Below are 22,056 nucleotides of genomic sequence, written 5' to 3'. Positions count from 1 at the left end.
CACCCCAAACCCAAAATAAGCACCAAACCCAAGGTGCTTATCTCTCACCTTCCATCAAAATTCACCTGTCCTCATCCCCATCCTCTCAAGGCCCTGTTAAACTCTGTTAGGATGATTAGCTCTTCAAAAGAATTCATTTGTATTCACACCCACAATGGTGGCAAAAGTTAAAAAGACAATGACAAAGCCTAGAGAGACCGTGGAGAAATTGGAAACCTGATACTGCTGGTGGGAATGTAAAATAATGCGGCCACTTTGGAGATGTTTGGCAGTTCCTCAAAATGTTAAGTATAGATTTACCATATGACCCAATTCCTTCCCAGCAATATACTTAAAAAAAAAATCCACACAAAAACCTTTATAGAAGTGTTCATAGCAGCATTCTTCTTAATATCCCCCAAATGGAAATGACCCAAAAATCTGTCAACTGAAGAATGGATAAATAAAATGTGGCACATCCGTACAATGGGGTATTTGGCCATAGAAAGGAATGAAGTCTCAAGACATGCCACAACCTGGATGAACGTTGAGAATAGGCAAAGTGAAAGAAGCTGGTCACAAAGACCACTTTTTGTATGATTCTATTTACATGAAATATCCAGAATAGGTAAATCTGCAAGGAGAGAAAGCAGATTTGTGGTTGCCTGGGGCTAAGGGCTTGGAAATAAGAAATAAGAAAGTGACTGCTATTGGGTGTGGGGTTTCTTTTGGGGGGTGATAGAAAATGTTCTAAAACTGTGGCGATGGCTGCAGAACTGTGTGGATATACTAAAAAACAATGATTTATACACACTGGATAAATGGTATGATATGTGAATTTGAGCTCAATGAGGCTGCTTAAAGAAAAGAATATGTCTGCAATCACAGGAGGCCTTTCTAGTCTCAGCCATGTGGCTTATTAACTCACTGGCTGGCAGATGGGAGAGGGCCATGAATGTAGCGTGAGCTTGCTCACCGGTGGGGGTATTTCCATGGGGAGCTTCCTGGAAAGCTTAGGTTTCTCTCATGGCTAGGATGGAACCTTTGAGGACCCCCAGCCCACTCCCACCCCTCAGACACAGAAGACTCCAAGTACCAGAACCAAAATGATCACTCCCACGCCTGTTCCTCACAATCTCGCCTCACACTTTTATTGTTAATTTTCTTCACATGTCCTCTTCTGCAATCCAAACCCACGCTCGAAGACCATCACTGACCAGGAAACACCGCTTTTTAAAAAAACAAAAAACCCAACCCACCCACCCCCATTTTCATGATTGGAACATTTGTGACAGTTCTCCTGATAGGCTGAGGGTTGGAGGCTGACCAGCACGTTTGCACATGCAGAAAAAATGAGTGTCCCCCAGCCCTCCCACCACATTTTCCAGAATTTTCCACTGGCTGAAGGCGACTTTCCAAGCTTTGGGTTCGTGGGCCTTCCTCGCTGCTGAAAGGAAAAACAAACCCTCAAGAACTGAGAGGCTGGGGTACAGTTCACGAGTGTCAACATGGAAGGGACAAAATCATATCGTTAGGATAAAGAACGGCCACAGATTTTCATGCTCATGAGGGTTAATTTTAGGAGTGGGCCAAAGGATTCCAGTTTGTGAGAATTTAAAAGAAATCATGGCCTGTAGCTGGGAGGGTGGGAAAAAGGATGGGGACAAGCCAACAGTCAGCACTTTGCTGCCCACGTGAGGCTCTCAACGAAACTCTCCTCCTGGACCGTTATCAGGCCCCATGCTGCAGCCAGTCGATGGATTCATTAAATAACACAAGTTATAAAACTTTAAAAATGGGGCATTTACAGTCAGGGACATAAATACGTGCTTTTAAAAGTGTCTACATACATATTTACAGAGTTGCAAGATCAACCGTAATAGCCCTGAAAAAAGTCCCTTTTTTTTTTTTGCATGACCATTCCTACATACTCTAAAGGGTCCCCTCTTTCCACTTTGGGTCTGGCGCATCACCATCAAAAATGGGGCTGAGAAGACAGCACCAAAGTGGTCTCAGACATCCTTGTCTGGGGTCTGCCCCAAAGGCACAAAACCCAAGACCCTCACTGAACTGGGTCCAAACTCCTAGCTCAGCTCACCCGTTTCTCCGAGACATGGACTGCTCCATCAGAGACGAAGCCAGCTGCATTGTTCCCTGGCAGGCGATGGACGGGTCTCGGGAAATCTCTTCCCCACCACCCCACCCCCACCCCCAGGCTTTTTAATCGTCCAACTTATTTTTCGTTTCCCAGTTTCTGTTTGTTTGTTTCCCTTTTCAGCCAATTTGAGAAGCACAGACACTAAAGGTGTTGATGGTCCCACCAAGTGAGGCAAAGAAGCACACGAGGAGCTCGCCCCCTGCCCCCACCAGATGCCTTGCTATCCCTGCCTCTCCCAGGGAGGAGTCTGATCTATAAATGGAGACTAGGACTTTCTCCCGGACGCACAGGGCCTGACAAATGAGAACGGCAAATCTGGAAACGACTCAAGAGCCAGCGGCTCAGATTGCTCAGGCAGAGAGAAAAGGCTTCCAAGTGCAAGGGCCAAGGGGGATGATCAGCAAGGCTCCGAAGTGTCTACAGGCTACAGATTCCCAGAGACATTGGGGTGAGGGAAGGCGGGCGTGGGGGGAGGGGGAGGGGGGCCGTGGGGGGTGTGGGGCAGGAGCAGGGCTGGCCAGAAGGGGATCTTGGCCTCCTCCTGAAGGCCTTGCTCAGACAGGGCTGGAGCTGACCCCTGGGGCCAGACCCAAGTCCCCGCATGGCAAAAGACAACCAGAGAAGCAAAAAGCAGGATCAAGGAGCTCTTGAAAAATTGCATAGTAGGAGGGGCCCCTCCCAATAGGAAGGCTGAGCTGCAGGTCACGGCCTGGGGACAGCACCCGCATGTCGTCCTCGGTGCCGAGTCAGCCACCCTCCAGCCTCCCTGGGGTTCAGGACCCTCGTCTGAAGACCACAGGCACACGCATTCGCACACACACATGCACGCACACACATATACACACGCACTCCTTCTCTCTCGCAGGCTCATGGATCTGGAATACGTCGGTACTTCCTGCAGGGCAGAAGGCCAGTCCCTTTGGCTTCACTGACTCCAGGTCACTTCAGGTGCTGAGGAGAAAAAGAGAAGAAAAATAACAATGACGGCTACATATTCAAGTGCCTACCTCTTCGGGCATGGTCCCTCCACTGAATTTTTCCAGTTAAATCACTTTCAGAAGTATACCACCTGCACAGAAAGAACATGGCTTGATGAACTGTTAGTGAACACACCTGTGTGACCAGCACCCCGATGGGGAAACAGAACATGACCAAACTCCCATCAGCCCCACCCAGGCGCCTCTTGAGGATACCCACCCACCTTCACCCCCTAGAATAACCACTCTCCTGACCTAATTACCATAGATTGCTTTTACCTGTTTTTATTTATTTTTTATTTTTGGCTATTTATTTACTTATTTTTGAGTCTTCAGTACTGCAAGCAGGCTTTCTCTAGTTGCAGTGAGCGGGGGCTACGCTCTAGTTGCTGTGTGCAGGCTTCTCACTGTGGTGGCTTCTCTTGTTGAGGACCCTGGGTTTCGTTGACCCTCAGCATGTGGAATCTTCTGGGACCAGGGATCAAACCCATTTCCCCTGAATCGGCACTTGGATTCTTAACCACTGGGCCACCAGGGAAGCCATAACCCATTTTTTGACTTAAATAAATGGAATCAATTGGTACATGTGCCTTCTGGGCCTGGCTTCTGCATAATGGTTTCGGAGGTGCACCCACCTGAGGATGCACATGCTCATCGAGCATGTGGCCCTGGTTCTTTCAGTCTATGCTATGGATTCTAGTACAAGGTCAAGCCACTCTCATCTGCCTAGCCCACAACCCATGCACAGATGGGTGGTTTCTAGTCTGGGGCCATCATGAGTAATGTCGATAGGACATTCTTATACGTGTCTAGAAGACATGTACGGTGCACACGTGTACGTATTATGCTAAGTGGAAATGCTGGGCAGTAGGGTGTGCGTATATAAAATATGAACATGTGGTAAACATGTGTACACACTTCTGCTGAGTGTACCCCTAGCAATATAACTGCCGGGCCCTGCGGAAGGCATAGGTACAGCATCAGTAGATACTGCCAGACAGTTTTCCAAAGTAATTGCACTGTCACTTCATTCATGCTAATACACTAAACAACCCTGGTGGCAGGTGACACAGATCCCCGTTTCAATGGAAGAGACAGGATCAGAGAGGAGAAGGAACCTTTACAAGGTCAGTCTGATGCACAGAGATAGGGTTAAGCCCCATCCCGAGCCTATGTGTGCCCTGTGTCCTGGGGGAGTGGCTTACTCCTCATCCTTCCTCCAAGAAAACCCTGGTTATGGTGCTTGGCACAGAAAGCCAAGCCCATGGGTGACTGTTTAATGACATTTGTTGCCCAGGGTTGACTATGAGCCTGGAGTCGGGCTAGGCCAAGTTCAGGGGCTCAGTTCTCTCCTCCAGTGGAACTGGTCATCATTTACTATTAGTACTACAAGTACTATCTACTATTGCTATTACCACTACTAATAATAATATAATAATTCAGTGAAAAGAATAATAATTATATCGCTGATTTGTGGGAAGACTTACTACATACCAGGCATACTAAGTGCTTTTCATGTGCTAATCTTTGCGGTCCTGACAATATAACCGTGAGAGGCATATGCTCATCCCTTGCTATCCACAGGGGACTGGCTTCAGCACCCCTTAGTCATGTCCAACTCTTTGCGACCCCATGGACTGTAGCCCACCAGGCTCCTCTGTCCATGGGATTCTCCAGGCAAAAATACTGGAGTGGGTTGCCATTTCCTCCTCCAGGGGATCTTTCCCACCCAAGGATTGAACCCATGTCTCCTGCATCTCCTGCACTGGCAGGTAGGTTCTTTACCACTGAGTCACCTGGGAAGCCCTCAGAACCCCCAAGGATACCAAAATCCACAGATGCTCAAGTCCCTTATATATAGTGGTGTAGTGTGGAATTATCAACCTAATTTACAGATGGGCAAATTGAAACATGGAGAAGTGAATTACCTATCAGGATTATTGGAATGGGGATTCAACTCCATAAAGTGTGCTCCTATGTCAATTTCAACTCCCCGCGACCTCAGACCCCTTGATGGGGCTGGAAAGAGAGCTGCTCCTGGCGGAGCTAGGTGACTTAGAAAGAGGGAGCCTCCTTCCGGGTGGAGGCCGGCATGCACCCTGCTCATCTGAGCAGGAGCAGCAGGAGGAAAGGAAGGCAGGCCAGCGTGCAGCAGCCTGCCATCCCCCCTGATCTGGTGTGGCTCATCTATGTGAGCTTCCTGTGGGTCATCAAGTGGGATCCATACAAGAAGCCATCTTGCCAGACCCCGACCGGAAAGGCAGCCCTCCAGGGAGGAGACCCCAGCAGCAGACTGGACCCCTGGGACTGGAGCTGAGGGACAGCTGGCCGAGGCTGTGCCAGAGGGGAGTTCACCTATCACAGAGACCCTCCACCATCCATTCCCAGGACCCCATGGGAGGGCCAGTGTCAGGAAGCCTGCCCCAAGGCTGGCCAGTCTTAGCTAAAGGAGCAGTGACAGCCAAGAGGAGCATCATATGTTGACCAGACAAGTGAGAAGTGCCAGTCCCTGCCCCAGACAGCCCTTCCTAGTCCCTACCCTGGTCAGCCCCTCCTAGACCCTCAGGCACAAGTCTGGTTGGTGCCTAGGACTGGAAAGAGACAGAGGTGAAATAGGATGTGCAATGGGAGTTTCACGCTGGACTAGGCAATGTGGCATTTTGTTACACCTAAAAGTGAAAGTGCTGGGCTTTGCCTGAGACATCGTGAGAACACAGAAGAGGGGGCAGTGGAAGGCAGGTGCTGGAGAAAAGCCAAGCTGCCCTGTGGTGGTCCCTCACTTGGGTCAGGCTGTCCAGTACGCTGGTCACAGAGCCTCTACCTGGGCGAGGGCAGGAGGATGAACAGCAGTCCTGGGTGCTCTGGGGACATCTTCATTTTCTTCAGGACAAAGTCCAATGCATGTACCCTGGGCACAGACCACAAAGCCCATGGCCCATCTGGCATCAGAAGACTGACCCCAGGGCTGACACTCGCCCCTCTGTCTCAGCTTCCCCTATCTATAAATAGAGGGTGCTGGCCTATACATCCCTTCCTGTGCTAAAATCCTTTGCCATGGCATCTCAAAATATCATTTGGAACTGTGTTAAATAGTGCTATGGACTGAATTGTGCCCCCACTCCAATATCCATCGCCTACTCATGATTGTACTCTAACTCCCAATGTGATGGCATTTGGAGGTGGGGCCTCTGGCAGGTGATTAGGTTTAGATGAGGTCATGAGGGTGGGGCCCTCATCATGGGATTAGTGCCCTTGTAAGAAAAGATGCTTCCTCCTTCTGCCATGTGAGAACATAGTCAGAAAGTAGCATCCGCAGGCCAGGAAGAGAGGTCTCACTAGAGCCCAATGATCCTGGTACCCCTATCTTGGCCTTCCAGCCCCCAGAAATGTGAGAAGTAAATATCTATTGCTTAAGCCCCCCTGTCTGTGGTATTTTACTATGGTGGCCCAAACAGACTAAGACAAATAGTATAAGTAAGATTTTTTTTTTAAGTCATTTTTTAAGTGGGCAAAAGACCTAAACAGGCATTTCTTCAAAGAAGACATACAGATAGCTAATAAACACATGAAAAGATTCTCAACACCTCTCATTATTAGAGAAATGCAAATCAGAACTACAATGAGATATCACCTCATACAGGTCAGAATGGCCATTATCAGAAAATCCACAAACAACAGTGCTGGAGAGAGTGTGGAGAAAAGGGAACTCTCTTGCACTGTTGGTGGAAATGTAAATTGATGCAGCCACTATGGAAGACAATATGGAGACTCCTTTAAAAAACTAGGAATAAAACTACCATAACGACCCAGCAATCCCACTACTAGGCATATACCCTGAGGAAACCAAAATTGAAAAAGATACTTGCATCCCAATGTTCACTGCAGCACTATTAACAATAGCTAGGACATGGAAGCAATGTAGATGTCCATCAACAGATGAATGGATAAAAAAAGTTGTGGTACATACATACAATGGGATATTACTCAGGCATAAAATGGAACACATTCGAGTCAGTTCTAAGGTGGATGAACCTAGAGCCTATTAAACAGAGTGAAGTAAGTCAGAAAGAGAAAAACAAATATTGTATGTTAACACATATGTACAGAATCTAGAACGATGGTTCTGATGAACCTATTTGCAGGGCAGCAACAGAGATGCAGACAGAGAGAACTGACTGACAGACACGGGAGGGAGAGAGGAAGGAGAGGGTGGTACGAATAGAGAGAGGAGAATGGAAACATATACACTACCATATGCAAAATGGACAGCCAATGGGAATTTGCTATATGATTCAGGCAACCCAAACCAGGACTCTTAACAACCTAACGGGGTGGGAAGGGGTGGGAGGTGGAAGAGAGGTTTAAGAGGGAGGGGACATATGTGTGCCTAGGACTGATTCATGTTGATGTATGGCAGAAATCAAGGCAATATTGTAAAGCAATTATCCTTCAATTAAAAATAAAATTTTTAAAATAATAAGTTATACATACTTATCATTGTTTAGTTGCTAAGTCATGTCTGACTCTGCGACCCCATGCACTTTTAGACCACTAGGCTCCTCTGTCCATGAGATTTCCCAGGCAAGAATACTGGAATGGGTTATCACGTCCTTCTCCAGGAAATCTTCCTGGCATACTTATTTAAAAATTTAAAACATAAAAATTTTTAAATTAGGGAAAAAATTAAATAAGATTTTAAGGAGCAAGTTTCAGTCCCTTTGAAATTAAACTGTTGAGCTCTGATCATTCACTGTTGGTGAGTATACAGAAAAAGCTGTGAGCTGCAGAGGCAAATGAAATTGGGTTTCTAGGCATCCAAGCACCCAGCTTGGGAAGTTGCACTCATCTGAAACTAAGTGGAAAAGAACATACCTGTCTAGGGTCACACGCGGGCCCCAAAGGAGGGCCTGAACCTGCAAGGCCTGCTTACATTTGAGACTGCAGTAGCCGACAGAAACACCCTAGTCTGTGCAGAAATCACTCCAGCTGCACCTGACCCTCTCTTAGGCTGCAAAGAACACCTGCTCTGAGCTGAAAGCCACATCCAGCCAGCCCGTCAGCATGAAAGTCCACATAGCTGCCACAGGGGTGATCCCAGGACACGTGGGGCCGGAGTGGGGAACTGCTCAGCCCTCATGGCCTGCCGTTCTCCAGAACACTCTAGCCAAGCCTCTCCTCTCGGGGCCCCCATTCTCCCCTCTGTGAAATGGGTGCGGGGATGGAGTTCTGGGCCACCCCGTCCTGAGCAGCATCCATCGCACCGTTGCTCCACCCCACTCCTGACTGAACTCCCAACTCGGGAGCTGGGCCCCAAGAGGCAGGCTCAGTGTCAGCTCCACAGACAGGCTCTCAGGGGGAAGTGGGTTTTATATCCAGTCCCCTCCAGAATGAACTCCCAGAGAAATAAGGCCAGAAACTCCACCTGCTGAGGGAGGGAGAAGGGAGCGAGCCATGGGGAGAGGAGAGGTGGGAGGAAGGCTCAACACAGAAGACCCCAGAGCTTCAAAACCCAGCCCCTCTTGCCTTAAACAACTTCATTCTCATTCCAAACAACCCTGGCCACATTAGGCAGGCATCCCTGAACCTGAGTGGGTCCCAGAACTTCAGGGCTGCCTGCTAATGCAGATTCCCAGGCCCTGCTCACCAGTGTGCTCATTTAGTAAATTGGAGTGGTACCCTGGGGTCTGTATTTTTAACCAGTACCCCCATCATCTGGGCTTCCTGGGTGGCGCTAGTGGTAAAGAACCCGCTTGCCAATGCAGGAGACTTAAGAAACATGGGTTCGATCCTTGGGTCAGTAAGATCCCCTGGAGGAGGGCATGGCAATGCACTCCAGTATTCTTGCCTGGAAAAATCCCATGGACGAGGAGCCTGGCGGGGTAAGGTCCATAGGGTCACAAAGAGTCAGACATGACTGAAACAATAGCACACACGCCCCAGTCATACTTGAAATGCTGGTCTTGGGGACACAGTGAAAGAAGACATGCCATGTCACCAGCAGAGAAACCCAAGCCAGCTCAAGGTCAGTAGCAAAGCCCAGCCCATCAAGAGGAAAAGTCCAGCTTCCATGAATGAATTAGGTTTCATCATCAGAAAACCTAGAAAGAAGCTCATGGTTCAGCATAAATCTCAGTTTTACATTTTATGAATTAATATTACTTCCACTTTCAAGTACATGATAGAATAGCCTTTTCTGGGCTTAAAGCCACTGAAGTTTTCAAGTATTGTATGATCACTAACACTTAGACTTACCTGGTGTTTATTCTGTGCCAGGCAAGGTTCTAAGTGCTTTCATACATTTGACACTTGCAATTCTCACAATCATATGAAATAGGTACTATTGTCATCCCCATTTTATAGATGTGGAAACTGAGGCTCAGAGAGAGAGAGAGGTCCTGCAGCCCATAAGTGACAGAACTGGGATGTGAACCAGGTGGTCCAGGGTCCACATGTTCACCCAGTCCCAGCAGGAAGGCCTCTCAGCACACAGCACAGTGCTCCAGGAGTCATCACGCCCAACCCCCTCTCTCCTGCCCAGCCCACCCCCAAGCCCTGCCCCCGAGAGCCCCAGGAGGCTCCCCCACCCTCTGAGTACCTGTCAGGGAGCAGGCGAAGCACCTACTCTTTGAGGAGGGATCCCTGGAGCTGGGCTGCAGCTGTGGCCTTGACATTCCTACCCTGTCTGGTGATGTACGGGGCAGCTGGCGGAGGACATCGGGATGCCAGGCGGAGACTGTAGCTGCGTGGGGAGAGGAATAACACACAGCGTCACCAGGGGCCCAGTCCAATGGGTGTCCCAGGCAGCACCTGGAGGGCCTTGGTGCTGATGCACTCTCCGGGCACCTTGAGGCCAATGGGAGGTGAGCTTTAACAACCACCATGCTCCATCTACCTGCTTCCCTCCGCTGGGAGGCACTGGGCCGGGAGAAGCATCTAACTGCCAGGTTCTGAGATACTGCACAGGGCAGGCCCACCCTGAGGACCCCGACTGGATGGGCGGGTAAGCCAGGAATGGACACTTGCTGTGAAGATGGCAGCTTGACCGCTTCCCCACCTGCTTCCGTGGGCATTGCTCTCCCCACAAAAAGCATCTGAGTATGCTCTGGTACCACGTTACAACCATCGCTCGCAGAAAGGAGAGGAGGGAGGGCTGGGTCCCCTCCAGGCCATTAACTCTGCACCTGGCAGCCATCCCAGTCTCACTGTGCCAAAAACGTTTGTGTCAGGGGTCTCAGAGAGGGTGTAAACCAGGATCCCTTGACACTGTTTGGTCCTATTTGCTACTACAGCCCTTCAAACAGAATTTCTTTTTCAGGAAAGCATTATTATTATTATTATTTAAATAGCTAATGCAGAGACTTCCCTGGTGGTCCAGTAGGTAAGACTCTGTTCTTCCACTGCAGGGGACACAGGTTCAATCCCTGGCCGGGAAACTAAGATCCTTCATGCTGTGTGGTGTGGCCAAAAAAAACAATAATAATAAAAATAAAAACCCAAATACTCTATTAAAAAAAAAAAAAAAGGTAACCAAGACCATTATTCTTCCCCTTCCTTCATCCAGCTAACTCATACTCATCTTCCAGATCCTAGCTGGAATACCACCTCCCCCAGGAAGCCTTCCTTCTCTAATTCTTGGATGAGATGTCCCCCTTGTGGGTTCCCACTGACCCTCCTATTTCTCCATCACAGCACTTGTTATACTCAGTCACAAGCAATCACAGAATCATGTGTCAAATTCCCTCAGGAGCTATGCGATCTCAAGGTCAGGGCCCTTGTCTTGTTCGCTGCTGCATCTTACTTTAGCGTCACAAAAACAATTATTTGTTGAATAAGAGCAACACAAGGACTTCCCTGATGGTCCAGTGGTTAAGAATCCACTTGCCAATGCAGGGGACACGGATTTGATCCCCGGTCCGGGAAGATCCCACAGGCCACAAGGCAACTAAACCTTTGAGCTACAACTACTGAGCCCACGTGCTGAGAGCCTGCGTTCCACAGCAAGGGCAGCCTTCCAATGAGCAGCCTCCTTCCAATGAGCAGCCTCCTTCCAATGAGCAGCCTGCACACCTCAACGAAGAGCAGCCCCTACCCACTGCAACTAGAGAAAGCCTTCACGCAGCAATGAAGACTCAGTCCAGCCAAAAAAAGAACGACACATACGGTGCCCAGAATTGTGCTATTTTACCTATAGCAAGTGTCTTACTCTTCATACATGGTGGATACTCTATTAACTCTCATTTACAGATGGGTAAACAGAGGCACAGAGTGGTCAAGTAACTTGTTCTGGGTCCCAAGTCTGTCTTTCTGGGTAGAAGAATGGAAGTGAGGCTGGTGTGCTGCTCTCGTCCAGGTGTTGGCCACAGCCCGCTCTATTGGACAGGGCTGAGCTAGGAAGGAGGTCCATCTCAAAGGTGAAACATCACGGTTTCAATTACAGGTTCTTAGCCAGGGCACAGATTTGGCAATGTCTGGAGACATTTGGGATCATCACATCTGAGGGCAGGGATACTGCCACCCAGCATCTGGTAGGCGGGGCCAGGGATGCTAAACTAAACATCCTAAAATGCATAGGATGCCCCCACGACAACTGATCTGCCCAGATAGTAAAAGCACCATGACCTATCAAGAATGTGTACTCAGCCTCTCAGCTGTGTCCAACTCTGTGTGACCCCATGGACTGTAGCCCACCAGGCTCATCTGTCCATGGGATTTTCACAGGCAAGAATATTGGAGCGGGTTGCCATTTCCTCCTCCAGGGGAGCTTCCCGACCCAGGGATCAAACTGTAGTCTCCTGTGTCTCCTGCATTGGCAGGCTGATTCGTTACCACTGAGCCACCTGGGAAGCTCTACCAGAATAGAAGAACGTATAAACAGCCCCACACCAAAGTTGTCAGAGGAAGATTTCTGTCCCCTCCACAAACCGGATCCCCTCTGAGGACCTAGCTCTCAGTCGTGGCTCGGGGCTGCACCTGCTTCGATTCCTCCCCTGCACTGTGTGATCCAGCCTGAGCAAGATTTAAGGCAGAAAACAGAGACCCAATGCTCAGCAGCAAGCCTGTGCCCCAGATAGACCAAAAGGTCCATGAGGTGGTCTGTGGGGGGCATGCCAGGGTGACAAGACCCCTTAGCCAGGTGACTCAATGCTGGGAGGGGACAGTCAGCTGCCAGGCTGCCTGGAAACACAGATGACCTGCAGAATCTTGTCCAGCTAAAGAATAAGGGACAGTCCTGGCACATGGCAGGTACCCCATGCTGTCCCTTCTCTGGGGCCATGTCTCCAGAGGAATAGAGCAGGACAAATAGCAGCTTTGGGGACAACAGGCTAGTATCCTCAATTTCCAGTTCCTTCCTCTCACTGTCACCATCATCACACATCTATCAAACATTCAGAAACCTAATCAGTCAGGGACTTCCCTGGTGGTCCACTGGTTCAGAATCTGCCTTTCAATGCAGAGAGTGTGGGTTCAGTCCCTGGTTGGGGGATTAAGGTCCCACATGCCACAGGTAACTAAGCCCACGTGATCTAAAACCCATCCGCCGCCAACAAAAGATCTTGAACTCCACAACTGAGACCTGATAAAACCAAATATAAATAAACAAACATTAAAAAAAAAAAAACACCCTTATCAATCAAAGGTGATACCTCGACCTCCCAGCCTTCTCCAGCTGCCATGGGTACCTCTGCTCCCTTATGCTCTCTTCGACTCTCAGGCTCCTGCAGCCCCACAGCCATCGACATTCAGGAGCAGGTTTTCTTCTCAATGCTAGGTGTCTACCTGGTCAGGGGCAAGGTCCGCAGAGGTGGGTGCCTCTCGCCACCCCTCACACACTGCCCAGCCTCATGGAGGGTAACATGGGCTAACATGCACAAGGACCCCTGTGATTCCCAAGTGCTCTCTCCTCTGTTAATCTGGAGTCTGCCAGCAGCCCAGGTGGAAGGAAGGAATAAGTGCTTTTAAACCCATTTCACAGATGAGGAAAAGAAGGCTCAGACAGATGGAGACTTTCCTGGGGAGCAAATTCCAAGTCTTTCAGCTTCATGAGCCACAATTTTGCAGAGGGACACTAAGTCACCATCTGGGTGTTTCCTTAAGGGACTGGGGTGGTGATATCCAATAGGACAGTCTCCTTTCTGATTGTGAAACCTTTTCTCTGGTTGGAGAACTTGTGAGAGCCCCGCAGCTGAGATGTGTAGTGTCAAGAAACCAGATATTCTTAACCCACAAGGACCTCAGGATTCTTCGGTCCCGCTCAGTGGCTGTGTGACCTTGGCAAGCCACGAACCCTCTCTGAGCTCGTTTCACCACCCAGAAAATGAGAAGGGCAGTTTTATTATTTTTTTATTTCATAGGGCTACTGTTGTTCAATCACTTAGTTGTGTCCGACTCTCTGCAGTCCCATGGACTGCAGCACCCCAGGCTTCCCTGTCCTTCACTATCTCCTGGAGTTTGCTCAAACTCATGTCCATTGAGTCAATGATGCCGATAAAATACAGTATCAATGAGCATGGTGTTTTGATTGTGGCCGCTGTGGGGTGGAAGAGGCAGCACGGCCGTCAGAGGCCTGAGTGCGAGTTCCCACCCTCATACTCACTGGAAAGCCTCCCTGACTCCTGGCCTCCAAACCTCAGTCTCCTCATCTGTAAAATGGAGACAACCTGTGTAGCCTGCTAATGCAGAGCTGGGCTAGAGAGGGCCTGGGAGTGAAGGACCCTTGGCCTTCTGAGAAGAATTCAGCAAGAGGGGGATGTTTCTGAATGTCCAGGGGAGTGAATGTGAGGGGAGGGAACATGGAAGCAGGAAATGCTGGGCCCTGCCCACTCTGTCCGCCTTCATCCCTCTCTTCCATCACCTGGTCGGGTCTTCTGCACAGCTTCCACACTGGCTCCCCTCCCATCTGCTCTCCTTCCCTAAGGTTGTGACATGTCCCCAAACCCAGGGCTCCCAGCGGAGACCAAGCTCTTACACGCACAGCCCATCCCCGCTGACCTCCCAGCCACCTCACTCCTTCGGCTCCTTTCTCCCCAGCTCCACAAGACTTCCTTCAGCATATCAATGTGGAGCCTTCCTCCCCATGGCCTTCAGCCCCCGATGCTCACCAGAGTCCCCTGAAGCTGCCCCCTGGCCTGTGACATCAGATCTCTGAGATGGCCTCAGGCAGCAGCGTCTTTTAAGATCCAGAGAGGTCTCAACAGGGGTGGGGGGCGGGCTGGGAACCAGTGCCCTGCAGATGGTCTGGGGCTGGCCCCCTTAGTTATCAGCCCACACAACCCCCACCTCCAAGGGTGGCTCCATGTTATCTATGAGAGAGTGGTGAGTGCGGGTCTAAGACTACAGAACCGGGCTGGGTCTGCTCATCACTGCAGCCTTCACACCTAGTTCTGAGTGCATGGACAGCAGACCCTCAAAACATACTGAATAAAGGAGTGAATGACAGACTTAGAACTTGTGGTTGCCAGGGGGAAGGGACAGTTAGGGAGTTTGGGATTGACATGTACACACAATGCTATATTTAAAATGGATAGCTCCAAGGATCTACTGTACAGCACATGGAACTCTCTCAATGTTACGTGGCAGCCTGGATGGGACGGGAGTTTGGAGGAGAATGGCTACATATCTATGTATGGCTGAGTCCATCTGCTATGCACCTGAAACTACTCCAGCATTGTTAATTGGCTATACCCTGAAACAAAATTTAAAAGTTAAAAAAAAAACAAAAAAAGCAGTGAGTGATCCTAGACCCTAGACATCCCCCATACAGGCTTCTCAGACACAGAGATCTGTGCACATTCAGTGCAGAAGCCAGAACCCTGCTTAAGTGGGCCCCTCGAGCATCCTGCCTCAGAACCTTGTAAGATGGGTGACGCTCATTATCCCGAATCCAAGGCGTCCAGAAAGGGCAGGACGACCACTTCTTCACTGTCAGAACCACCCCCCACCACAGTCTGAAGGAACCAAGAGGGCAGAGTTGTCCTGTTTGACCTTGAGGGTGTCATTTATGTTTCCAATAGTCCATTCCTGCAGACCCTGCCCAGAACGTTTCCCCCAGGAGTCACAGGGCTCCCTGTCTCTCCTTCAAGTTCTTGTTCAAGGGCCTCCTTCTCATTGGACCTCCTTCCCAAACACTCTATTTAAAATAGCAAATGCTCTGCCCTCCAGTCCATTTTTCTTTATTGTATGTATTCACTTCATCAACACGCTCGGTGTCTAACTGGCCATTTGCTTTCTGACTCCCTTGGAGGCATTTTGTCCCTGATGGACCCACCCCTAAACCCGTGCCTGGCACACAGTAGGGGGCCTTTCATTATTTGCTGGATAGATGGTGTGTCTGCTACCTGCCAAGTGCTTTGCCAAGGAAGCTTTGGTGAATGGTGCACATTGAGGTCTTCACCTGGTCATGGTCTATGTGTGACTCAGTGATGCCTAAAGGGGAAAGCGCTTGTTTTCAGAGGGAGACTGATGCCATGTGCGAGGTGGCCAAGACTGGGGCCTCTGGGCTCCCAAGCAGCCACGTTCTCTCTCAACCCCCAGTGGCTTCTGGTGAAGGAGGCAGCAGATACCCTGAACTACACATGAGAAACAAAAGAGAAAGAGCAGGAGGGAAGACCAGGGTCGGGGAGAAGATGGGAAAAGGTGACGTGCAGAAGGGCCCAGTGCAGGTCCCAAGCAGAGAGAGTGATGCAAGGACCTGGTGATCTAACAGGGTTGGTCTGTCTGCATGGGGTGTCTGCACAAGCTGATGACTCACAGGCGAAGCAGGGCAGCACCTCAGCTGGTCTTCCTGGAGCTTGAACTCGCTGGGCTCTGGGGACCTGGGGAGAAGGTGACGTCAAGGAGCAGGGCCCATACCTGATCTCTCATCTGGGGGCAGAGGATGCTGGGGCCTGGGAGATGAAGTGGCAACAACAGAAACTAAGGCATGCCTAATAGAAATGAGCTAAAGCTGCCAATCACTGAACAGATCATTTAATGACATGAAAAGGCAATTCACAGAGAAGTCCAAAGCTGATGAATATGCAAAGATGCCCGGATGCCCTGCAACTGTCTAGGAAGAGTAGTTAACACAAGAGGCCGCCTTCCCAGGTCAGACTGGGGACAGGTGCCATATGGGTGGTGCCCACAGGTGAGGGAAGGTGAGCAGGATGAGGGCTGCCCCCAGGTTCCCTGACACCTGGGGAGGCTGAGCCCACCTGCCCCCACCTCCCGAGAGCATCTCCTCACTAGGTCGGAACGTCAGAGAGGGAAGAGGGGGTGGAGGGGAGGGTCTTATAGGCCTGGGTTAGTTGGGAGCCAGGCTATCCCTCTGGGCAGCAAGTGACGTGACCCGATGTGGCCACTGTGTTGGACACAGCAGGATAAGGAAGAACAGAGCTGGGAGACCGGTTAGTCCAGCAAGATGGTGGCCAAGGACATTGAGAAGTGAGCAGTGGATTTGGGATACATTTTGGAGCTGGATGTTGCGGGTGGGGCAGGTGGATGAGAGTCTAGACAGATTCCAGGGTGGGTAGTTTGTTTAACTGAGAAGGGGAAGACAAGAGAAAACTTGGTGGGGAGGTATGTTTTGAAAGGATTACCTTTGCAACGTTCACTAGACACCCAAAGGAGACCTCAAAGAGGGTGAATTAAATGAAACTAATGAGTTTGGGGTGGGTCAGAATTTAGGTGGACTGGACAGGCTCGGGGGAGGGGAAACGGGTGGGGGTGGGGGTCCAGGGACTCAGGATGGGATGTGGAGGAATAGGGGATGACCATGAGAGTGGTGTCCAAGTCGACATGTATTTCAAGGAGGAAGAAGAATTAACAGTGCCCAACTCTGCGTACGTGTCAAGGAAGATAGAGAACCGATCGCGGCATTTAGTTGCCCAGAGGCTGCGGGTAACCTTAGTAACAGCAGCTTCCAGGACATGGTGGAGACAAATACCTGAGAGAAGTGAGCTCAAGAGGGATGGGGAGGAGAGGAACTGGGGCAGGGGCCCAGAGAGCCCCCACAAGGAGTTCAAGGTCAAGGGAAAGGGTTGCCGGTTCCGGGACAGGCTCTCGGGGTCTCCGGGGTCCCCACCCTGCTCCCCACCAGGCCGCCTGGGGCTTCTGAGCAGAGATCCCTGCCTGCACCCCCCTGTTTGCCTCTTCCGCCTGCATGAGTCAGGTCAGGAGGAATCTCTCGGGACACAACCCCCAGAGCTGGCTGGCCACGCAGCCGCCGCGGAGTCTTACATAACCCTCCGTAAATTCTCAGAGAGTGATTCATCTCAAGTCAAGAGTCTGACGTTCAGCACTTTTGCAGGCAGCGAGGGAGAGGTAAAGGGTGTGCAAGCCGATGCCCAGGTGAAATAAGCTGAGATGACGTTGACATTCCCTGGAGGTGGGGGAAGCCTCAATAGATGGGAGCCGAGGGAGCCACTACCTGCTTCCTGGTACCCACCACTTCCGGGAATGGTTGGCTTCCGAAGCAGGCTCCACCTTCGCTCCAGGGAGGCCCCGCCCACTCGAATGGGACCGCCCCCAGCCTGAGAGTCAGGGGTGGGAGTAGAGGAACAGTCCTGGGATGCCGGAGCCTGAACTTCAGTCCTTGAACCACCACCCATAACTTGTTATGTGACCTCTGGAAATGCTTCCACCTCTGTGAACCATGGTAGTCTTGCTGGTAAAATGAGGACGTCAAACAAGGGGAAAAGGTAATTGTGTCATTTATTGAGTGCCTAATATGCCCTGGTCTTCTCTAGGAGCATAGAGTCCCTTGGACTGCACCAAGATCAAGCCAGTCAATCCTAAAGGAAATCAACCCTGAATATTCATTGGAGGGACTTGACTGATGCTGAAGCTGAAGCTCCAATACTTTGGCCACCTGACGTGAACTGACTCATTGGAAAAGACCATGATGTTGGGAAAGATTGAGGGCAGGAGAAATGACAGAGGACGAAGTGGTTGGATGGCATCATCGACTCCATGGACATGAGTTTAAGCAAGCTCCAGGAGATGGTGAAGTACAGGGAAGCCTGGCGTGCTGTAGTCCATGGTGTTGCAAAGAGTCGGACACGGCTGAGTGACTGAACAACAACTATGCCCCAGGAGTTACTGTAGGGCCTTCATTCCTGGATGGGATGGTGATGACCTGCATCTCAGAGAGGAGGAGATGGAGGCTCAAGAGAGGTGAGGAGGCCCCACAAACATGCTGTCTCGGCCAAAAGGGGTACAGCCAAGATCTGAAAGACCGCCTGACACCAAAGCTTGGGTCCCTTTCCGGACAGAGTCCTTGTAGTGACAGGGATCAAAGAGCTCTTTTCAATATTCCAAAGGGCCTGAAGGAGTGACCTCTGTCCACTGAACGACCACACGGCCACCCACAAAGCCAGAAGGCAGCTCTGGGTGGAACTGTGTCAGCTCAGAGGAGCCCTGGCAGTGGGTCTCATAGACTCCAGCACTGGAGACAAGAAAACAGTCTTGGTGCCTGCCCCCTCCTCAGTCTTTCGGGTTCTGATTTAGCTGTCTGGAGTCCAGGCATGGAGGATTTTAAAAGCCAGTTGTTCAGAGCCTCAGTCTGAATCCATCTATTCAAAGTGTGGTCCTCGGACCAGCATCAGTAGTCTCTGGGAGCTTGTTAGAAAGACAGCTACTCAGCCTTCATCTGACCTTCTGAGTCAGAATCTAGATTTTTTTAAAAAAATTATTTATTTTGGCCATGCTGCTTGGCCGGTAGGATCTTAGTTCCCTGACCAGTGATGGAACCTGTGCCCTCTGCCGTGGAAGTGCAGAGTCTTAACTCTTCTAGGGAAGTCCCAGAACCTACATTTTTAATAAGATCCCTGGAAAGGCACCTGTGTGCTGAAACGGGGAGCATGGGGCTGGGAGAAAACCCCTGCGGTCGTCAGGTGCAGGAGGCGTGTTCGGGTGGCCTAGCTCTGAAATCTGGGGCAGGACCCGGTGCCTAGTGAAGCCGTACAAGGAAAATCTTTGCAGTGGGAGGGCTGGGGGAAGGGAAGTGAGAGTGGTCCTTAGGGGATGGGGCAGCCATTCAAAACCCCTGGCCTGGGGCAGTTGCTGTGGTTCTTCAACTAACACTCAAAAGGTTGGCATCTCGGGCCCTGGTAGCTTAGATTGTTGTTTGTCGTTTAGTCACTAAGTTGTGTCCAGCTCTTTCTTCAACCCCACAGACTGTAGCCCACCAGGCTCCTCTCTGTGGGGTTTCCTAGGCAAGAATACTGGAAGACGTTGCCATTTCCTTCTCCAGGTGGCTTAGATGGTTTTTTCCATTTAATCATGTGAGATGATTCCCTTAACCATGTGAGATGGCTTCTTGTGCCTTTTTATGGCTGAGGGGACAATTGCAAGGGAGGTTAAGTAGCTCTTTGTAGGTCACAGAGAGGTGTGAATAGAACGGAAAGAGGGAAAGTTAGAAAGGAAGACAGGATCCGCAGAGATCTGACCCCAGAACTGAAGTCTGCCTCTCCGCAGGCAGCTCCCTTCCCTATCATCAGCCCTGAGGGTGGCCATGGGCTGGGGCTGGCTCCAAAAGACCACGCCTGGGTCTTGAGGCTTTTAAGCCAGGTTCTCAGGTCTTCAGGCTTCTCTGGTGAAGAACTGCCTGCAATGCAGGAGACCCACGTTCGATTCCTGGGTCGGGAAGATCCCCTGGAGAAGGAAATGGCAACCCACTCCAGTATTCTTGCCTGGGAAATCCCATGGACAGAGGAGCCTGGCAGGCTATAGTCCATGGGGTCGCAAAGAGTCGGACACGACCAGGCAACTGACACTTTCACTTCACTTTCTTAGATCTACAGAGGCCATGTGTTCCCCAGCCCTGCTGGACTTTAACTCCAAACACATGACAGCTCATGACACAAGCCGGTCAATAGGAAGGCTGGCCCAGCCAGCAATGGCCTCTGCCAAAGGAAGTTTCCTGGCTGGGAGATCCTGGCTGTGGCTGCCTCTGGCCCTGCCAGGATAGGCAAAGGGCAGGGGACCCCAGAGGCCAAGTCAGCAGCCCATCACTCTCAGATGAGGACGATGAACCAGAACAAGATGGTAACCTGCTCAAGGTCACAGAGCAAGCTTTTCTTGGGAAGGACCAAGAATGCCTGGTTGTACTGCTTTGTAGGGGACAATGAGGAAGGGCAGCCTGAGGCCCCGATGGACTTGGGCAAAAGCAACCCTGGGGGGCAGGCAGCCTCCTAGGCATGGCCTGGACAAGAGCACTCCCAGCTTTGTCATTGCCTCCACTCGCCTGCTGCCCCCGGGGACTCAGTCATGGAGAGTACGGAAAGTCTATGCATTCCTCACCCACCTCCTACCTGCCACCAGGAGGTGCTCAGAGACGGTTCCCTAAACGATAAAGGCAGACCAGGAGCCAGGCTCCCCATGCAGTCCAACCCTAACTGCGCCTGGTTGTGTCGCTCCAAGACCAAATCATTGAAGGCAGTGTCTTCCCAGAAGGTTGCTCTCACCACCCCACTCAAACCAGGGTCCCCAGCACACCCTCCCCACTCCACTCAGGGCAGTGGGTCATGTCTGAAGGATGTCACACCTGCAGGAGATGTCATGGTCTGTGAGGTGCAAGCTGGGGATGAGCAGCCCAGACAAGAGGGAGAAAGGAGCAGACCCCTTGACGCTCAGCTCTGACCCCTGGCCGCATCTCTGCCGCTCACTGCCTTTTTTTTTCCTGGAACCACTCGGTTCAAGCCCAGATGCTGGCCCTTCTCTTCTCTAGATGAGCCAAAACAGTCTGCTTTCCTCAAAAGGAAACTTGTAAGAATGGGAGGGAAGCCAAAAAGAAAAAGGAACAAATGCAAGTGTGACAAGACCGACGGATGCATAGAAAACAGATTCCCAATTTGGGACAGAAATGGGCTCCCATGAGGTCCAGATGGGAACGCTCTTTGAAACTGTAAAATTCTATAAGGACACTAAAATTTAATTATTACGAACACTCCATCTTTTAGAGTTGTCTAAGACCAAAGAAGTTAAAAAGATTAAATCAACTCCAGGGATAAACCCTCACATGGTCTGGAGTTGTTGGAACTGAGAGTCCTGATCACAGGATTTCTAAAACTTGATGCATGCTGCCTGTTCAAGGATGTCAATGAGAAGAAGGGGCTGCCGTGATGGAAAGCCTTGAGGGAGCTTAGGGGCTGTTCGCTACCCAAGGCATCTTGACCAGCCTGTCCCAGGAGGCGTGGGCGTGCCTGGCTGCCAGGGTGTCCCAGACGCAGGGCTGGCACAACCAGGGGAAAGACACGCTTGCTATGTGCCTGAACCTGATGTGAGTCAGTGGGTGATGACGCTGCCCAAAGGACAGGGGCGCTGTGGGCCTACAGGCATCCTCCTCAAGGGTGAAGGGGACTGGACAGAGGCCGCCCCTGAGCCTTCTCCCCATCTCTGCCCCGAGATCCCCAAGGCCTGCACCCTGAATCCCAGCTGACCTGAAAGAGAGGGTCTGGTGGCCAGGGTTGGGACAGTTCACCCTTTTTTTTTTTCACAGAGCGGGAGACGGAGGTGGCCTATAGATGATAAATGACTTGGACACAGGCTGTTGACTCCTCTCTGGGCTGCTCGGCCCTCACTAGGATCTTGCACTCCATTTGGTTTGGGAACCGCTCACTTGTGGAGGGCTCCCTCCCTGCAGGGGACAGGCGTGAGGCACCATCCAGACACTCCTGAGGAGCCCACAGTCTCACGCTGGCAGACGGAGAATGAGACCCTTCCTGATTTTCCTTCCTCCTGATCAGCATCTCCCAAACTGAGGTTCAGTGGAACAGGTTTGCCCAGATGCTTCACGGGTTCTCGTCACCCATGCCCGTTACAGCAGCTAGCATGTCCGTGCTGACTGCATGCTGAGCGCAGTGCCTGTGGCCTTACGTGGAATAACAAATGCAGTCTCCACGAGATGCCCGTGAGATGAGTACTGCCTCAGTGTACGAGTGAGGAACACAGGCACTGAGAGGTTCG

The 22,056-nt window shown here is 50.9% G+C and overlaps 1 protein-coding gene across 5 annotated transcripts in view; it reads right to left on the bottom strand.

The window, feature by feature from the left end:
* Window positions 1-1,104: 1,104 nt before the first annotated feature.
* The window catches only part of PRDM2 (PR/SET domain 2), a 132,388-nt gene continuing 111,436 nt past the window's right edge, over window positions 1,105-22,056 (bottom strand). For 2 of the 5 annotated variants that reach the window (XM_043486312.1, XM_043486304.1), the window contains 2 exons: window positions 9,710-9,853; window positions 1,105-3,088 (listed from right to left, as the gene is read on the bottom strand). In XM_043486312.1, the coding sequence (XP_043342247.1) occupies window positions 3,063-3,088; window positions 9,710-9,853 (170 nt within the window). In that variant the 3' untranslated portion in view covers window positions 1,105-3,062. Of the gene's footprint in view, window positions 3,089-9,709; window positions 9,854-22,056 lie in introns of those variants that run through there. The other 3 variants (XR_006272749.1, XM_043486307.1, XM_043486305.1) reach the window with 3 other exon arrangements.

The sequence above is a fragment of the Cervus canadensis genome, chromosome 13 (assembly GCF_019320065.1).
Source record: "Cervus canadensis isolate Bull #8, Minnesota chromosome 13, ASM1932006v1, whole genome shotgun sequence".
Classification (NCBI taxonomy): domain Eukaryota; kingdom Metazoa; phylum Chordata; class Mammalia; order Artiodactyla; family Cervidae; genus Cervus; species Cervus canadensis.
Note: the sequence above shows the minus strand (reverse complement) of the source record. Positions and strands in the feature narration are given on the sequence as shown.